The 19,725-nt window shown below is 35.9% G+C and overlaps 2 protein-coding genes across 3 annotated transcripts; both read left to right on the top strand.

Moving 5' to 3' along the window:
• The first annotated feature begins 9,554 nt into the window (after positions 1 to 9,554).
• Positions 9,555 to 16,585, top strand: LOC126632980 (probable pectin methyltransferase QUA2). Of its 2 annotated transcripts, none has more exons than XM_050303524.1 (9): positions 9,555 to 9,724; positions 10,806 to 11,553; positions 11,647 to 11,779; positions 12,645 to 12,885; positions 13,335 to 13,560; positions 13,676 to 13,851; positions 13,987 to 14,290; positions 15,001 to 15,139; positions 16,014 to 16,585. In XM_050303524.1, exons 2-9 carry the CDS (start codon positions 10,844 to 10,846, stop codon positions 16,170 to 16,172), a joined length of 2,088 nt encoding a protein of 695 aa, XP_050159481.1. In that variant the 5' UTR covers positions 9,555 to 9,724; positions 10,806 to 10,843; the 3' UTR covers positions 16,173 to 16,585. The 2 variants fall into 2 exon arrangements, with proteins under 2 accessions (XP_050159481.1, XP_050159480.1); XM_050303523.1 differs by lacking the exon at positions 9,555 to 9,724 and adding an exon at positions 9,794 to 10,094.
• Positions 16,586 to 17,187: 602 nt separating this feature from the next.
• Positions 17,188 to 19,328, top strand: LOC126632981 (protein WHAT'S THIS FACTOR 1 homolog, chloroplastic-like). The gene has a single exon (XM_050303526.1). The coding sequence runs from the start codon at positions 17,248 to 17,250 to the stop codon at positions 18,502 to 18,504; it is 1,257 nt and encodes a 418-aa protein (XP_050159483.1). The 5' UTR covers positions 17,188 to 17,247; the 3' UTR covers positions 18,505 to 19,328.
• Positions 19,329 to 19,725: the final 397 nt, after the last annotated feature.

The following is a 19,725-nucleotide window of genomic DNA, read 5'->3' as shown; positions in this document are numbered from 1 at the left end:
TGAAAGTAGTTAAGTTAGTGTTATTGTTCCTTTTTTGCATTACACAATCAATGTATCTCTTTTATTATGAGTGTTGTGTTAGAGTGTTCTTTTTTGTGACATGTCTTGTATTGATTGCATTGTTTTGGGAGTTCAATTTCAATCCTTAAAGATGAGGAAGAATTCCCTTCAAAACACATTGTGACCGATTTATAGAACCTTATGCTTGTGATTGGAACTCTTAAATATTACAATTACTATTTTAAGATTATATATGTAAAAAATCAATAAAAATATTAGATCATTTAGTTATCGAATTGTATAAAAGTACGTAGTTGGTTGGAATCTATAAAAGCATTACAAACCGACTATTTATTTGCTCCAGTGTTAGTTGGGAGTTTTGTATTTTGCATTTATTACTTAGCATTTCTCATTATGCGTTAGTGTAATATGTGTTTAGTCTTGAAAGTAGTTAAGTTAGGGTTATTGTCCCATTTTAGCATTACACAATCAATGTCTCTCTTTCATTATCAGCTGTGGTAGAGTGACATGTCTTCTATTGATTGCTTTGTTTTGGGAGTTCAATTGGCTCCTTAAAGATGAGGAGAATTTCTCAACAGCCGATTTATAGAACCTTCTGCTTATGATCAGAACCCTAAATTTTATATTATTATGTTAAGATTATTTCTGTAAAAAATCAATGAAAATATGAGATCCTTTAACCATCAAATTGTATAAAAGTAGTTGGTTGGAAATTTGGAACTCATGAAAGTATTACGAACCAACTATTTATTTGTTATAGTTAATTGATTAAACAATCTTAGTTTAATTAATTTTTTTGCTAAAATGATATAATACATAATGATTTATAATATGCATGCTTTTTATAATAAACACAAAAGTTCTTTAATCGACCATGAAGTGTTTTGAAAAGGAATTTCCCTCATCTTTTGAGGAGCCAAGGCATTCCTCTTGTTTTGGAGGAAGAACATGTGTTGACCCAAAGTATAAAAAAAATAAAAAATAAAAAACCTCCATACTATATGAGCCATATTGAACTCAAATTGGGACTATGAATTGAAAAAATTCAAATAGAGCCTCAAATTGAGACCACGAATTAAAATATGAATCTCAATCACAAACTCGAATCAAATCCTTAAACCTAAATTATATTAAAAATGGTTATGAAATGGAGTTGGTTTCATGTGTAACCCACCAAAGACTAGTTCCATATGAGAAGGGGTGTTGAAGAATGTAAATTCCTACATCGGAACCTAACCGAATCATATACACAATTTATATTGAATGCTACTGCTACTAATTTCATCGAGTTTTTTTTTTTTTTTTTTTTTGTGTAAAATCCCATACATATTGGATTGTATGTGTAATAAAGTTGTGAACAATATCAATACTAATTAATTGTGAGTTGATGGACCGATTCTAAAAATTTGTCAATATCTATCTAACCGACGAAAAGTTTCTATATTGACTTCTCCTGTTATTGTTTATAGAAAAATTGAGAGAAAAACTTTCATTTTCCAAAGAGAAAAGGAAGGAAGGGTGAAAGTGCTCTAAGAGATGAACTCTTAGTCAAATGGTAATTTTTTTTTAAAGAGAAAATTTTCTCATGTAAGTAGTATCCGATCTTTACCATATCAGAAATTCAATAAATAAAGCATGACAAATGCAACTTAACAGACATATTAATTAACTAATGAAAACCACCCAAATTTCTATGAATTTAGGCATACTATATATATGTCAAAAAATAATCTTCATCAAAAAAAAAAAAAAAGTCAAAAAATAATAGTAAGAACTCTACTCATGAGCAAGTTTAGTGGCAACAGAACAACCCACCCACCCCACCTTGGCAGGCCGCAGCCTTGTATGAGTTTACTCATCAATGATGACCACATTGTAGGGTGAAAATGTTGAGATTTTGGTACGGAGGCATTATATAGGGCAAGCATGCATATGGTGCTCTCAGTCTCAACAGCTCTGAAAATTTTACATGGGACGACAAGGGTCCCAATATTTCTGCCATGCCATGAGGAATTCAGGATGACGATTGAGGATTGAGGATCGAGGAAGGTGGGAAATGGCCAGCTTATTATCGTCCTACTTTCTCGATTTTTAATTTTTTTTATCTTTTTTTTTCAATTGCATCATAATTACTGAATCATGACATCCATAATGCTAAATGCATGGATATGTAGGGTTCGAGAATGGACTGGTGCTGGTTGCATTTGTCAACCAAAAAATAAATACAATAAAGAAGTACAAATTGATGATACCGATCGAGCTAAACTCATAGTGACCAGTGCATAGTTCGTTGTATCTTGTTGGAATTTAATAACATCAATACAACAAACTATATGCAGATATCTGGTAGTAACTACACAATGTTTTTTAGTTTCATGACTATCGACCTAGAACTAGAAGTGGATACATCTCCTTTTGCTCTTTCTCTTACGCTACTTCAAGTGCATTCCCAACTTATAAATCTAACACCGTTTCAACCTACAACGTTAAAAGTAGCATAAAAGACAAAGTTGTAATGTTGATGCCTCGATGTAACTTTGAAGAGATACTTAATAGATGATAAGTTGATAACCTAACCTAATTAACCTAACCTACTATCATAGTCTACATTGTCAATATCACACCATATAAAGTAATAATGTTTTTTCTAACACAAACTAAATTATTTGTAACATTAGTAGTGGTAAGTAATAATACGATTTTGTTTGAAAGTGTTTTTAAAATAACTAAAAATGTTTTTGGTTAAAGTGTTTTTAGAGTCAATCCTAAGTAAAAATATAAGTGAATCTTAGAAAAGTACTTACAAGAAACAAATAATTGGTGCTTCTTACATGAGACACTTCAAGTGTTTTTCAAAGCAAAACCACTTTCAGCAAGTCTAGCGAGCCCCTTCCCAAAACTTGTGTAGTTCTACATTCTTATCATAGAAGCTCTCAATGTTAAAAATTAAAAAAGGAAAAAAGGAAAAAAAAATTAAATGAATGGCAATCAAAAGCTAGATATAATTTTGTTTCTTAAATTTTTTTGCAAGAATGAGTGTCAAAAGAAAACTCAAAAGATGTTTCAACATGTCCAGTTCTAATTTGTTTGGATAAAAATAGAGAAAGATTAGGTAATAGTTTATGGTCTCGTGTGAGGTAACGACCCATTATCCGAAAGAAAATTACCCGCTCGTTCTCTCTTTACAGATTTCATTAATAACAAGAAGGAAATATATATATATATATAAACGGGAGAATTAAGCCAAAACTCGCGCAATAATATATATTAGCGAAATCGATGAGTAGAACAAAAAGACAAATCTCAACTTTGGGCAGAAATTGCAAATACCAAGTGTTAATAAAACTATGTTCGTGGCAAGAATTTCAGTCGGGGATGCTTCCTAGCTGATGAGCACACAGCTCCCCGAGAGGTCGGCGCTGGTTGATGCTTTTTGTCGGGCTTCTGCTTTACTGGCGGGCTTGTCGGGCAAAGCCTATCGGGCAAGGCTTGTCGGGCAAGGCTGAAAGAGAAGGACAGAGTTAACTTTGAAATGTGCCTTTGTGGGGCCTTAGGTGTAGGCCTTGAGGCTCACAATCAAGATTAACTTTTAAGTGCTCAGGCGTGCCACTGCCATCTTCAACATGACAGATGTAAAACGGATGTTGAGTTTTAATTATATATATATATTCGAGAGACTATGTTAGTTATTGACATGTGCCTTTGTGGGGCCTTAGGTGTAGGCCTTGAGGCTTCCTGTTAATAACTAACTTAGTACTCGAATACATAAGGTTCATTTTCTTGGTTATATGAGTCTTATAACCATTATACTTCTGATTACCTGAGCCCGAAGAGCAGAATGAATCCAAATAGGTGCCTTTGTAGGGCCTTAGATAGGCCTTGAGGCTTCCCATCAGAACTCTTTCTATACTTAATGTTCTAGCCCGAGGAACAGGATGAATCCAAATAGGTGCCTTTGTAGGGCCTTGAATAGGCCTTGAGGCTTCCCATCAGAATTCATTCCGTACTCGAACGTTCTATGGTAATCATAATATAATAGAAATAAAACTAAGTGACAGGTCGATTACTTGCGCCTCAAGTAACTCCGGACTTCTTGTTATCAAAGCTTGTCGTGGATGGGTTAAGTCCACATCAGATTCTTTTTTATGCCTTGAGGCAAATGACTTTTTGAGTGATCAAATCTTACATGCCCGAGGGCTTAGAACTTAGATCTGGCTTGAACTGTGAAGACATATTCAAATCGGATTCAAGCGCTGAGAGAGTCTTTTAATAGTCATATTACTAGAAATAACTTGGATACAACTTGTAGTATACAACATATTGCTAGGCTAATGAATGAAAAGACAAAAACAAAGAGGGTCGGGCAAGGTTTAACCTTGTCGGGCAAGGCTGATCGTCTTGCAACTTCCTATCTTTGTGGTTTATCAGGAGGTTTGAAAGCTTAGAAAAGGGGTTGGGAGGTGAGTTTATAGAAAGAAATCGATACTACAGCAAGAGTTGAACAGGGTATCAAAGCTATTACAAAGGGTTTATCCCGAAAGGGATGAAGGCTTGGGCTGACTACAGCTTTGTTTTGAAGGCAAATCTGGCTTTGAGCAGAGTTTGTGCTTGTATTTGTTGGTTTGTTTGAGTGTTTAACTCTGATTTCTCTTTCTCCTTTTATAGACACTTTGGCTTGGCCTCCTGTAACAATAATCTTGCCCGAATGCAGTTTGAAGGATAGTGACTCATCAGTTATTTACTTGTACTGCCACTATAAAGTACTTTTGGGCTGATTAGTTGGCTGGTCTATACCACTTGGCCCTTGGGTAGGTGAGCAAGTGGTGCAAATGATCTGTACCTAGTCGGGAAAAGCCTTTTCTGCCTTCTGGGCTTGGGTTGTGCTTCGGGCTTTTTCTCCTCTTTTTGGGCCAACTCCCTTCTGAGCCCAAAGTTTAAGTTTTAACCCAAACACTAAGATCATTGACCAATCAACAACCTGTGTTACCTTTCGATAAACATATGTGCAAATAAAATTGAGTTGATGAAGATGCCATAAGCAATTGTTTCAGTCATTTAGCAAAAAAACAAAGCACTATGGAAAGAACTTTGTATAAATGATGAACCAAAGTGAATTAATCTGTTTCAATCCAAAATCGTTTCCATTTGCGAAAAAATGACTTATATAACACGAGTACATATTGGTAAAGTCTCGTATTAATAAAATAAAGACATGTATAATTGTTTTTTTCCACATGCGTCTTAATTTCATTAGCACGGGGCACTACTTGCCGATATACCCATGTCATGCAACTTATTCTCCATTCACTGATCCAAACTACACATGATTGCCTTAGTAAAAACTAGAATTTCGCCACGTCAATACATCTTAGTTATTTAATTTTGTTCTTTGAAAATAAGGAAACATTACAAACTAAATCCTACTAACATACAATCGAAAAAGCCAAAAAATTAGACTAAGACTCTCTATGTAACAAATTCTGAAAGAGGTTTAAGACTCTCTTCGTAACAAATTCTTAAACAGGTTTGTAATATGCCCTAACAATGGAGTGGATAGCCTCCCACTAATAACTCCAAAAACCCTGGTCCGTTATGGGTAGGATGATGACGCAGGTAAATAACTCAATCCGTGACAAAAAAAAAGGAAGAGAAACGCGCCATCCCTCACACTCAGACTCAGAAATAATGAAGCTTTCCATTTACTGTTTTTTGTTTTTCTGGCCTCACCTCACCTTAGCTTTCGTTTTTAACAGCGTGGCTAGCCGGTAGCCACCCTATTCACCTCCCGTGTCTACGCTCCACCGCCACCGCCACTACCGGACAACTCCCGCTCACCCTTGTGACTCCAAGCTGCAATCCTCTGTGACACGCACGCATCTCGCCAATCCACCTCCACCCGCCACCTCACCACTCCAGTCCCACCGACATAGATAAACGCGGCAACGGGGTCCCACTAATTCTCTTCAGATTCCTTTCCACCTAATCCACCTAGTCCGGAAAATCAGGTCGTTAAAATTTGATTCAACAACTACAAATAGGGGATCCTTTTAAAAGTGATAATAACGGTAGCTGTTAGATCAAATTTTAACGATCCGAATCTCAAACTAGATGAATTAGGTGGAAACGGATCCCTTTTCCTCGTCGCTCCCTTTGCTTTTCTCCCTTTTTCTTATGAAAATTTGCATGTGTCCCCCGTCAGCCCTTCAATAATTTTTTAAGAAAAAATCCATTAAAAAAGTCCAGTTCTATGGTATAATTTATTTCAGGGCTTCCAATCCAGTGTGGTAATGTGCATGGTTAAACCAATTGCCGGATGCCACGTCATCGTAGTGAAATGTCGAGGAGGAGAAAGATTGCTCCATTTCTGTAGGAGAGAGGATTACCCTTTAGCTGATTCTCTGACCCAAAGTGCATCATTACCTCGTCAAACAAGGGCTTACTTGTTATTCAATACTACATTTTGGTAATATTTTTTTTTATTTGTAAGTAAGAGGTGTTAGATTTGAATTTTTTGGATCTTGTGGATGATGACTTTGATACCAAATTAGATTGTCTATTGTGTGACTTAGATGAACTCTCTCTCTTCTTAGTGTAAATTATTTTTACTAAAAAAAACAAGGGCTCACTTATTTATTTGTTTATTTTCTCCAACTTTATTATGAATTTATTTATTTTGGTATGTATTTTATCAATTTACTTTGTGTCAACAAACACAATAATATAATTATGTTAAATTTATTTAAACTCATTTTTATTTATCTATTTAAAAGATAAACATAGACTCTTTTCAGTTTTTCACATACCTCTATTTAATTCATTCAATTGAATAATAAATTAAAAAAAAATAAAAAAAAACATGTGAAAACTTAAAAAAAAAAGTATGACATATTTTACTGTTGTGAATGTGATTCTTCCTAGCTAGTAAATCTTATCTTAAAGCATATCTGTCTTTTAGCTTTGCATGAATTACATTTGAAAATCTGTCCTCAACTGTGCCAATTTTTAACCCCACAAACCAAAAGCATTTTCACTGTACAAACAAACACATGTGATATTTGCTTTTTGTTCCTTTTACAAAAATTCCAGAAATTATGACTAAGGTAATATACGTATTTGTCTTTATCACCATTTGCATGTAAATATCTGACCGTAAATGCATGATTGTATAAAACCCGTAATCCACAATATACTAGCTGCCTTTTTAAAGCGTGCTATTGAAGTATTTCTTTGGTTTTGAATTGTTAAACGGAGTGGGAGGTAGTGAGAAGTGAAGCAAGTGCAGAGTGGGGAGGCTAAATTATAAGATTGTTTAGTACAAAAATATAGAATGGGTAACCAAGCCGAAGTGTCCGGCAAATAAGCCGCAAGTCAAAGTTTATATCTTGGCAGATCCATAAAAACAATGTCTCTCCTCCTCCGATCTACCTTTGCACATAGATAGACACACAGACACAAAGGAAGTCAGCAACTAAATTCCCCAATTGCTTTTTTCAATCATAGGTTTAAATTTAATTCTTTGAAAGATTGAGTGGGGCAGCCCAGAAAGCCCATTCTCTCACACCTTTAAAGAGAATTTTTCTCGTTATAAAGAAAAAATAAAGGGTTTTAGTTTCCAAGTAAAAGGGGATTTAGTATTACGATATAGTGATATTCTTCTCTACTTATAAGTGAGAAGTTTTAAGTTTGATTTTCAACAAAGGCCAAGTTGAACCATATTATTGCTATCTTATTGTGAGGTTTAGCTTACTCTCTTACCTCTTATTGTAGATAATATCATTTACTTAAAAAAAAAAAAGGTTTAGGATTAGGGTGGGTGAGGGTAGGCCAAAGAGTTAAAGTGATATAGGGGAGAGATTTTTTTTAAGAGTTTTTGAACATTAGTCCTTAAAAAAAATTGAAATTAAAAAAAAAAAAAAAACCTTGTTAGATTACATATTGATTTTAATCCTTTGAAGTGTATTTCTATTAAAATTCATTTTTTTTGTTATTTAATGTGTATTTTTATTTAAAATCTCCATATTATAAAAGTTTTGATTCTATTAATTTGCACATTTTAGTTCTTCTAATTATAAATAAACTTAAATGATAAAACATTGAAAGAAATTAGTGACACATAAGGAAAAAAAATATGTAAACATATAAGTGTACAAAAAATGACTATATCAAAATAAATTAAATTGACTTGTTTGTACTGAAATCTCTATACCAAAATATATTATAATGAATTAGTGTACGTCAATGTTTGTACTGAACTATGTTTGTACCAAAATCTCTGAACTTTTATGTGTACCGAACTATATTATAATGAATCGAAATGTCTGTACCTAACTATATTATAGTGAATTTGAGTACCTAAATGTTTGCACCAAAATATATTTATAATGAGTTAATATACTTAAATATCTATACTGAAATATTATAATGAATTAGTATAAATTTAGAAAAAGAAAAATCATGAAATTACCAAAAATAAAAATAAAAATCACATGAATTATTAATGTTGGCATTTAAATAGAACCAACTAAACTCAATTTTTTATCTTGTACCAAGAATTAATCTAAATTTCATTTTATTTAAGGATTAAAATCTAATTTTTTTATTTTTTTATAGGTTTAGAGATTCATTCCTTAATATTACACAAAATACGAGTTTTTGGTTTAAAATAATAGGTTTTTACCAAGATTCAATAGGTTAAATTATATTAAAAAATGGTTCAACGATTTAAAAGTTAACTCAAACCGGATTCTGTTTTAAATTGTTCTTTTACTATATTAAATAAAGTTAAATATATTAAATACATATAAGTATTGTAGTCAAAATTTAAATTTTATTGTAAAAATGAGTATTTGCTTTTCAAAATGAAAATATACTTTGACAGTACATTTTCACACTCACAGCAAACCAATTTTACTTCTTGAAATATTCTAATAAAGATGTCACTGGAGTTGTAAAATGTCCGTTTTGCATTCTCAATTTCACGAGAGATTTTTCAGTGTGACCGGTACACGGGGTGGTACATCACGTGTCACTATACAAATGGTGGTATATGTGTGCTAAAAAGTTAATAACTTAAAAAATAAAATTTCTCACCACTCCTATTAAAACACGTGATATATCACTTGTGTTCCCGTCACAACTAAAAATTTCTCTAATTTCACATCTTTACATTAAAATTGTTATAAAGTGATAATAAAGCAACGAGACATTCTTTGTGAGGACAAAAGAAAGTCTATTTAAGAAAACAAACCACCGTCTGGTCAAAGAGTTCAAATAACATAAATATAGTTAATTGAGTGGATACTACATACTGAAAACTCATTAGGGGTATGCTTAATAAATAATTAACAACATTCACAAGGTTTTTGAAATCTTATAACAAATTTTCTTTCTCGAAATTTCACTTGTACAAAAGCAAAAAAAAACCTTGAAATTTCTTCCGAAATATCGGTATAACAAATTCACCGAACACCTCTATAGTCGTGAGATAAAGACTAGTGAGTGTGAGTGGTGATACCAACTCATGTAGATCGAAGCTAGTCGGAAGGAGGTCTCTTTCGTGGAAGACCATGTGGCTCTCTACTGGCGACCAAAATAATATGAATGGCAAATTGGGAAGAATTTGGGGCATTTGATATCACATTTGTGACTCCCAAAAAGTGTGAATTAAGAATTTACAGCAGCGGCGCACTTCTTCTCCTGCATGGTAACACATAGCGTGTTCTTTCTGCATATATTAAAACAATTTCTTAAGCATACACAATCAATATTTATATATATATATTTATACTCTCTCTATAGTAGTGTATTTTCTCTTTTCATGTTACATAGTACTCAGTTTTCACGAGCTCTGTCCTGATTGGATCGGTGTAAAATCCTCTCCCTCCCTCTCTCTCCACTCTCTCCTCTTTTTCTGTGAGCTAAGCATTTGAGCGAAGAGGGATGAAATCGGAGTCAGAGCAGCACAAGTGTTTGTGGCAATAAACAGACCGATTTCCTTCCAACAATTTCTTGGCTCTTATTTTCTGTTTCTTTCTCTTTATCCATTGCCCTCTTCTCTTTCCCTAATTAAAAAGGTACTGTTTTTTCTGCAACTACTTCTTCTCTCACTTTTGCTACATTTGGCGCCTTCTGCACAATGGGTAACCACTGTTTTTGTTATCGGTGGATTGATCTCAAATGGGTTTTGCTCGCTTTGTCCTCCTGGGTCTTTTTTTTAACACACTGAAATTTGAGTATAAATATGCTTGCCCTTTTGTTATTAGTTCATTTGGGTACTTGACAGTGATTTAGTTTTTGGTTTTTTTGGGTGTGCGAAGTGATCCAAATCTTTAGTTTATATGTAAATGCATCTGCTTTCTGTCTCTTAATTTCTGCAAATCTTAATTGTTCTGTCTTCCTTTTTTTTTTTTTTTTTTTTTTCTGGTTTATTCTTCCCAATTGATTCTTGGTTAAAGTGATTTCCTTTTCTCTTTAATCTATCGAAACGTTTACGGGGTCTGTCTTGCAGCTTGGTTAATGGATCTAGTGAGGGAATGATCATACTTCTCAGGGAATACTTTTGATTCATTCCTTTTTTTAAGCTTATTTGATGAAGTTATGACCTCACCAGAAAAAGAAAGCTTTGTTGAATGATGAATTTTGCAATTTTCTTAGGATTTAAGTAAAGAACATTTGTGGGTTTCTGTCTTTTTTTTTCACCTTTCAGCTTGTTTTTCTCTTGTTTGAGCTTTCCTGGATATCTTTTGGTTGTGTATGATTTTTAATTTTATCTTTTCTTTTAACAGACTCTTGTTCCGCGGTCTTCATCGATTGAAATCAAAGAATGGTTAGACCTCTGCATCGAGGTCCGTCTGGGCCGCGGATGTCTGGCAGTAGCAATGATTTTTTTGACTCCCAAATGAAAGATAAAACAGATAAAGAAGATTTGGACAGAAGAGCTTCTTCGGATAACAATAGTTTTGCATTTAAATTTCCCATTCGAGTACTTTTTCCGGACAATTCTCCTTCCAAACATGGAAATACCGAAAATGGCTTTACATCTGATCCCTTCATGGCTGGTACTCCCAGAAGTCGGCACAAGTTAACACTGCTACTGTTGAAGTTAAGTTTAGTTTTGATTGTTATTCTAGCTCTTACTGGATCCTTTTGGTGGACACTCTCCATCTCAACAACTTCAAGAGGTCACATATACCATGGATACCGGCGACTCCAACAGCAACTTGTTTCTGACCTGTGGCATATTGGAGAGCTTTCTCTTGGTTCTTCAAGGTTGAGAGACTTGGAGTTTTGTCCTCAGGAGTACGAAAATAATGTTCCATGCTTCAATGTTTCGGAGAATCTTGCCTTAGGTCTTGCTGATGGCAACGAGTATGACCGGCATTGTGAGAATGGGATGAGGCAAAATTGTTTGGTTCTTCCACCTGTGAATTATAAGATTCCTCTTAGGTGGCCTACTGGTAGAGATGTCATCTGGGTGGGGAATGTGAAAATAACAGCGCAGGAGGTACTTTCTTCTGGAAGCTTGACGAAGAGGTGAGCTGGGATTTGTCTTGTAAGCGAACTTTGCTCTAATTCTATTAACCTATCCTGGTCTTGCATTAATTTTGAGTTTCCATATGCTTACAGGATGATGATGTTGGAAGAAGAGCAAATTTCATTCCGTTCAGCCTCCTTGATGTTTGATGGTGTTGAAGACTACTCGCACCAAATTGCAGAAATGATAGGACTGAGAAATGAATCCAATTTCATACACGCTGGGGTAAGTGGATTGGAATTTTTGTGTATTAGTTGTTGGAACCGACCCCACATAACAATGGAATCATTTGTTATCCTGTTCCTTTCTCTTGATTGATTCCCTTCATGTAGTTTATTTCACTTATATTTAGGTAGAAGTTTAGTTAAGCCAGTTGACATCTTTATTTTAATGCACATAATCATATTAAACAAGAAGGTGTTAGGAATATTATGTAGAATTTAGGCCAAGCGGTTAACATCTTTATTTTAATGATGTTAATCATATTGAACAAGAAGGGGTCCTAGCCTAACCCCCGGTCCAGAATATTCAGTTTACGAATTGAATCAGCATCCTTTTTTTATGTGGTAGTTGGAATTGACATGTGGGTTAATACGTCAAACATCACCATTGGCATGAAAATTGCAAAAGCTTAGGTAATAACCAGTTCAAACTGTTTCAACTCGTTTACATTTAACATTGCTAACTCCAAAAGAGACTGCAAATACTTTATAACTCCTTAGGGTATCCCACCAAGTTGCTTTTTTAGCTTTGGTTCCATTATACGTGTACATATGAACCCATACATACCACCTAGAAGGGTACATGTCATATCCATTGGTTTTTGATTCATGATTGATCGTTACAGAAAATCTTATATATGATCTGATTATGTCATAGACAAATAGAGCATACTGTTGTTATATTATGATCACTTGTAGTGTATTTTCTCTGGGATGCACTGCAACACAGTTATGTGCCATATGGACTATGGTATGTAGATGCTTGTGTCTATGTACATATTGTCAAGATATGTGGTGGTTGCACTGAATTTAAATCTCTGCTTTTATGTTTGAATTGGTGAATGAAACTGTCAACATTAATTCTGCAGGTGAGAACCATCTTGGATATAGGATGTGGTTATGGTAGTTTCGGAGCACATCTCTTTTCCAGTCAGATCCTAACTATGTGCATTGCAAACTATGAGGCTTCAGGAAGCCAAGTTCAGATGACTCTTGAAAGGGGTCTTCCTGCAATGATTGGTTCTTTTATTTTGAAACAGTTGCCTTATCCATCTCTCTCTTTTGATATGTTGCATTGTGCACGATGTGGCATTGATTGGGACCAACAAGGTAATGCTCCTCCTCATTAACAAGTGTTTTCTTTTTGTGCCTGCATACACCACACCTTTTAACCAACACTACTAACCTACTACTTCTAATTGTACTCCATGAAGTGCATATATTTTAAATGTTCAGTCTGCATTATGTTCTTGTTTTCTGTAATAGAATTCTTTCTGTATTAAAGAGTTTTCAGAAATATAATTAGACAAAGTTTTTGGATTTGCAATTTTGTTGAGAAGTGGGATTGCTGAAAACATCACACTCAACCATTAATATACTAATAGGAGAAAAGTCTTCAGTAACAGAAACAAGTTGATGTGATGTGCAAACCTTTGCTTGTATAATCTCAGAATCTGGACTGTGAGTTTGAGCACCTTGGTATTCACTCTGAATTTCTTGATCTGGATGGTATGTTTACCGTATATTAATCATATGTACAATTATGTTATGTGCTACAGATGGGATCCTCTTGATTGAGGTTGATAGAGTTTTGAAACCTGGTGGATACTTTGTCTGGACATCACCTATTACCAATGGCGAGACATTTCGTCGTAACAAAGTGAATCAGAAAAGGTGGAACCTTGTACGTGATTTTGCAGAAAATCTCTGCTGGGAGATGTTATCGCAGCAAGATGAAACAGTTGTATGGAAAAAGACTAGTAAAAGGAATTGTTATAGTTCACGGTAAGGAAACTAACATGGATTTTCTTTTGAATGTGGGATCATAAGTGTTTGGTCTTTTAGTGCACAAGAATAAAAGCCAAAACTGATATGTAGTACAATCTACTTATTTCTTCAGGAAACCAGGTTCAGGTCCCTCTATATGCAGCAAGGGTCATGATGTTGAATCTCCATATTATCGACCACTCAAAGCCTGTATTAGTGGAACTCAAAGCCGCAGATGGATACCTATTGAAGAGAGGAAAACCTGGCCTTCTAGGGCTAATCCGAACAAGAGTGAACTTGCCATATATGGTACTTGTTATGTTCTTGATATAGCCTATTTTGTAGAGAAAACAAATACATTGCTCAGCCACTGACTAGTCTATTGTCTCCTAATTTGTTTTCGTGAAAATCATATAATTCATGTGTATTGAAATTTTCATGCAGGATTACATCCAGAAGAACTTACTGAGGATGCTGAGACATGGAAAATGGCAGTACGGAATTATTGGTCTCTTCTGTCACCATTGATATTCTCAGATCATCCAAAGAGACCTGGAGATGAAGATCCTTCACCGCCATATAATATGCTTAGAAACGTACTAGACATGAATGCTCATTTTGGTGGTTTTAATTCTGCATTATTGGAAGCTGGAAAGTCCGCATGGGTCATGAATGTGGTCCCAACAAATGGACCCAATTATCTGCCCTTGATCCTAGACAGGGGATTTGTTGGTGTTCTGCATGATTGGTAAAGCTACTTTTTTTTTTCTCCCATCTTTTTCCTTACAATTACTCTTAAGCATCATGTTTAACTTGGAACCTCTTAACCAAATTTCATCTGCAAAAGACCACATCTCGGCTTAGAATTGCTTGGGATCTGAAGTCTTGTTGCAGTGAATTCTTTTTTTTTTTTTTTTCTTCAAAAGAGCCCACCGGTTTACTTTCACATGGATAGGATATAACGTAGATTACTTATTTTTCTGTCTGGATGTTTAGTAGGCAGCTTAGTGATCCTTCCCTTTTGTTAATCGTGGCGTAAAACCAAACCGGAATTTTCTTTCATAAAAAAGACTTCTAGCTCTTTGTATTATGCTGACTTTACACAGGTTTGATGGGTAAATTCTTGATGGGGGAAATAATTCAGCATTAAAATACTTTTGTTACTTCGGAGTTATCTGGAAAAAAAAAAAAAAAAAGCAGTGCATACTGAGGGATGTCATCATGCTATTGGTTTGTGAGAGGACATTTGTAACTGTTGAATTACTGAGCCCAGTGGATTGAATTTGACATAAAAGTGGTATTATCATGGTTGAAAAGTTGATTTGCCTCCAGCATGTTTTACATCATGTTCTGGAGTCTGGAAGCTGGACTCATATCGTCATTTGTACTTGTTGTAAATGCTGCATCGTTGTTCCTTTGTAGGTTTTTGTTTTAACAAGAAATTTTATCTGTTTCTAGGTGTGAACCCTTTCCAACATACCCAAGAACTTATGATATGGTGCATGCAGCAGGACTTCTTTCCCTTGAAAGTGATCATCAGCGCAGATGTACCATTCTTGATCTATTCACAGAGATTGATCGATTACTTCGTCCAGAGGTACCCATATTAAATAATTCTCATCACATTTCATCTACTACGGTTATTTTACCAGTCCTTATATTCCATAATAGTTTTGGTGAGGCAGAAGAACTAGTCAGACATATCACATGCACCATCATTTCTAGATGTTGATTATCATGCAAGATTAGAGAGCTTATAATTTGGGAACTACTGTTGGCGCTCCAAAAATCTCATTGTGCTCTCCTCACATATGTATATTTCTTTCTAAAGATAGAAAGTTTGGAGTGCACAATGAGAATTTTGGATTGCCAATAACAATTCCCTGTGGCTTTTCGCACTCGAGATTGAATTCATTGCTATGCAAAGTTTGTCAGTCATATTATTCATAGGTTTACAATTTAAACAAGATGTAAGTTTTGTGGGTGATTTGTTACATCCAAAAGAGAAACTGCATATATGGATCTGTGGAGCTGTAATACTTCAGATTAACAAAGAAAGTTTTATTTGGTTTGGTGGTACCGATAATGGTGGTTGGTTTTATCTCTTACAGAAAAATAATGGCTGTTGGTTTTGTGTGTCTTCTAATCAAGCGTGGTTTATTTTCCGTACGGGTAGTTTGCCTTTAACCTAAAGAATGGAATAACTTTTAAGATTTTCTAGGACAGTCGCACATCAGTTCTTATAGATGTGTATATATCTGTTTACATGTCAGGATGCAACTGGCATAGACAATTTTGTCTTGTTTTGTACAGTTTCTTATACCGTCGAGGTTTATGGAAATTAACAACAAAGTTAACTCGAGTTCCACCAAAACACAATAGACCACTTACAGTTGCTATGTAGGATGGCTTTTTGTTTGCTTCGTTATGTTTGTATTTTGAACTCCTCTGATATTAGTGATTGTTTGCAGGGTTGGGTGATATTCCACGACAAAGCTGCTCTCATCGAATCAGCGAGAGCTCTCACGACAGGGCTGAAATGGGAGGCACGCGTGGTGGAAATCGAAAGCAACAGCGATGAAAAGCTCCTCATCTGCCAAAAGCCTTTCTTCAAGAAGCAAGCAAACTAATAAAGCAGTTTCCAAAGGGGAGCCTGAGATACACGGTGGTAATATCACTCGATTCACATTCATTTACTTATTTTACTGAATCATCATAAAGCTCTGCCATTGAAAGGAGAGGGAACCAAAATTTTTTGGACAGACGAAACCAAAGAAACAACACGACGCCTATGGAGCCGGCCGTAAGGCCGCCATAGGACATAGGGCAATGTAATTATTTATGGTATTGAGGTCCGGAGCAAAGTGAGAGAGAGGAGTGTAGATTATATGTTTAATCTTCCATGTAATTTCTCGTTGTTACTATACAGAACCACATGATTAAGATTGTGAAGATCATTACAGCATAAACAAATGCAGCCAGTTTGTTATAGTGTATAAAACATGCTTGTCAATGCATTAATGTCAAGCACCCTCAACCTCAATAGTAGATTTATTACATTTCAAAGCTTACAAATCACGAATATGGCTACAATATTTACATGTGTTTGATATAATCACATTTTGTGTTTTATCTCTGAGAAGTGGCAAATGGCATTAGTTCTTCATTTAGTGGCGTCTTTCTTTTCTAATAGTGGAAGAGGTCTCAAATTCAAATATCTGATCGAAAAACTTTGAGATCTATATATTTCTCAATCAAGTGTCAAAACTTAAAAGACCCCATATTATTTATTTTACTATAATTTCTCCGAAGATCATGACCGCCTTCCTAAAATAAATCTCGTCCTTATTTTCCATTGAAAACTTGGTAAAGTACAATGCAATTTGATTTTGGGAGTTCCATCGATACAATCTAATTTGCTTAAAATTATAGAGAGATTTCAAATTTGGAGTTAAGTACCTATTGGCCTCGTTTGGTGATGAATTGAATCAAATAACTCATTAGATTCAAAATACGTTGACTATGGATTATGGAGAAATCGATATTGAAGTTTCTTAAGTTTATTTAAATTCTAAATTTTAGGGAAGATTTAGGAAAACCAATGGAGTTGCTAAATTCTAATTTGCATTTAAATTCTAAATTCTAATTTGCATTTAGCCCACAAGATTTCAGTCTCGGATTCTCAGTTGAGCTGGTAAAGCATCCATGGCGTTTTGGCGCCTCCTCAATTCCAAAACCCAAAACCCAAAACCCTCACCTCCCCTCCCAAACGCTAACCACTCGCCGCCCTCCCTCCTCCCTCTCCTCCTCCTCCGCCAAACCTCACCGTTCTCCACCTCCTTTCTTATCACCAAAACCCCAAAAAAATTCAGAAAAAAGCGCAAGAAGGACGAAAGCCCCCGAACCAAGCTCGTCCAGACTCAACCCAACCTCATCCCCCACTTCGAACACATTGTCGAGCGCGACGCTTACTTCCGATTCCTCACCAAATCGAAAGACTTCCTCTCCAAGCAGCCCCACCGCGTCCTCCGCCTCGATGACGCCGGCAAGCTCTACCGCGAACTCGGCTTCCCTCGCGGCCGAAAAGTCGCCCGATCCCTCCAGCGCCACCCCCTCATCTTCCAAACCTACCGCCACGACGACAACAAAATGTGGATCGGATTCACCGACCTCATGGAAGCTCTGCTCGAAGAGGAGCGATTCATAATGGACTCAATGGAATCGGACCGCGTCAATAAGGTTCGTAAATTGCTCATGATGTCCACCAACAAGCGTATCCCTTTGAGTAAAATCTACCATTGCAGGTCGATTTTTGGAATTCCTGAAGATTTTAGGGACAGGGTTTCGAAATACCCTAATTTTTTCAGGATTGTGGTTGAGGAGGATGGGAAGAGAGTGCTTGAATTGGTGAATTGGGATCCGTTGATGGCGGTGAGCGCGTTGGAGAGGGAGTTTATGGTGGATGAGGAGAGAGTGAAGAGGGCTTTTCGGTTTCCAGTGAAGCATGGGAAGGATTTGGGCCTGGAGATAGAGGATGAGAGGAAATTGAACATGTTGAATTCTCTTCCGTTGGTTTCGCCTTATTCGGATGGATCAAGATTGGACCTTTGGAGTCTGGAAGCGGAGAAGTACAGGGTGGGAGTGTTGCATGAGTTTTTGAGCTTGACATTGGAGAAGAGGGCTTCCATACACCATGTTGTGGAGTTCAAGGAGGAGTTTAGCTTGACCAAGCATACTTATCAGATGCTGTTGAAGCAGCCCAGAACTTTTTATCTGGCCGGGACGCAGATGAACTGGGTTGTTTTCTTGAAAGATGCTTATGACCGAGACGGGGTTTTGATTGAGAAAGATCCGCAGGTGGTTTTCAATGAGAAGTTGTACAAGTATGCTGATATGAAGGAAAGGGATAGGGATTTATTGATCAATGGAGGTGATGAGAGGGTTTTAGGCAAATTTGAGTGAGTTCATTCTTTGCTTGAGCTTCAAGGAAAATTGGGTAAAGGCCCAAACTTTATGTTGTATAATGTACTGGGGGAGTAGCATTCTTGAGGAACCCTGGGGCTACAACAAAATCGGCAATTCAGATGCATCATAGTGATCTTGGCTGGTCCTTGACAGGACTGTGTCTTGTGTTTCTAGGATTTTGAAGTCATAAGAGAAATCATGTGATATGAAACTTGGGGCACTGTGTGGATTTTTGGATATATATATCATCAATGATAATCCATATACTGGCATTTTGAGATGAAGGTGTGTGAAAATTACGCCTCTTAGCTTTGAGTTGCAGCAGGAGTCTACATTTCTTGTTGATCAACTGGACCTAGAGTTAAAGTGATCATTGATCATACGAAAAGCTCAACAGGGAATTATGTGAACTGGGGCAGTCGGGTAATACTGAACAAGGATTTACTTCAATAGCCGTCAAGTTCTACCGTAATTGCTTTGCTACTAGATTTCGGGTACTATATGATTGGTGAAAATGAGCTTCATAGAGAGGTGTAGCATTGATTGGCAGTTGGAATCTCTTAGCCAAGTGAAGCCAAAGATGTACAATAGTCATGTCAACAGGTTTTTGTATCCCTTCAGACCTTGAAGAGACACTGAAAACAACAGAGCCAACAGGGCTTTGTCATGGATGCTAGTCTCAGGTAATTGGGGTATTGTTGTGTTTATGAATTATCCGAGAATCTCCAATGATATGTCAAATTATTACGTGTTTATGAATTGTTTCAACCGAGTAGTCAAATCCTACATAAAGATTTGATACATCATAAGATTACGCCGAAGATTTGTTTCTGTTTGCAAGCATTATGATCACGATGTTTTCCTGCAATTCTTTCCACATCAAATTGTGGTCCAATTATTTTTCTTTGGTGGGACATAAATAATGCTGGCCTAAATGATCATCTCCCAACTGTCAGTCTGAGCTGTCTCTCAATAATGTGCCAAGCTTTGTGAATGTTCTTCAACTGTTACCTATATCTTACAGCCTCGTTTGATTGCTCAGAATGCTAGAGTGCGAATAAGAATTCAGTTCATTTCCAGGACTATCCTAGAACGGAATGGTTATAAAAATTCCATTTCGGTGTTTGGAACAACCGATGGATAAGAGATTAGGAATTTGACACCTTTCCAATAACAAACCCCTGCTCTGTTTCTCTCTCTTATTTCTTATTCTTTTGA

Source organism: Malus sylvestris, chromosome 8 (assembly GCF_916048215.2).
Source record: "Malus sylvestris chromosome 8, drMalSylv7.2, whole genome shotgun sequence".
In the NCBI taxonomy this organism is placed as follows: domain Eukaryota; kingdom Viridiplantae; phylum Streptophyta; class Magnoliopsida; order Rosales; family Rosaceae; genus Malus; species Malus sylvestris.
Note: the sequence above shows the minus strand (reverse complement) of the source record. Positions and strands in the feature narration are given on the sequence as shown.

What these genes read in the sequence shown, in the direction of transcription:
- LOC126632981 (XM_050303526.1), top strand. Translation starts at nt 17,248, where the DNA reads ATGGCGTTTTGGCGCCTCCTCAATTCCAAAACCCAAAACCCAAAACCC.
- LOC126632980 (XM_050303524.1), top strand. Translation starts at nt 10,844, where the DNA reads ATGGTTAGACCTCTGCATCGAGGTCCGTCTGGGCCGCGGATGTCTGGC. An exon ending in AGGAATTGTTATAGTTCACG is followed by an intron (nt 13,561 to 13,675) that starts GTAAGGAAACTA and finishes TTATTTCTTCAG; the next exon opens with GAAACCAGGTTCAGGTCCCT. An exon ending in GTTGGTGTTCTGCATGATTG is followed by an intron (nt 14,291 to 15,000) that starts GTAAAGCTACTT and finishes ATCTGTTTCTAG; the next exon opens with GTGTGAACCCTTTCCAACAT.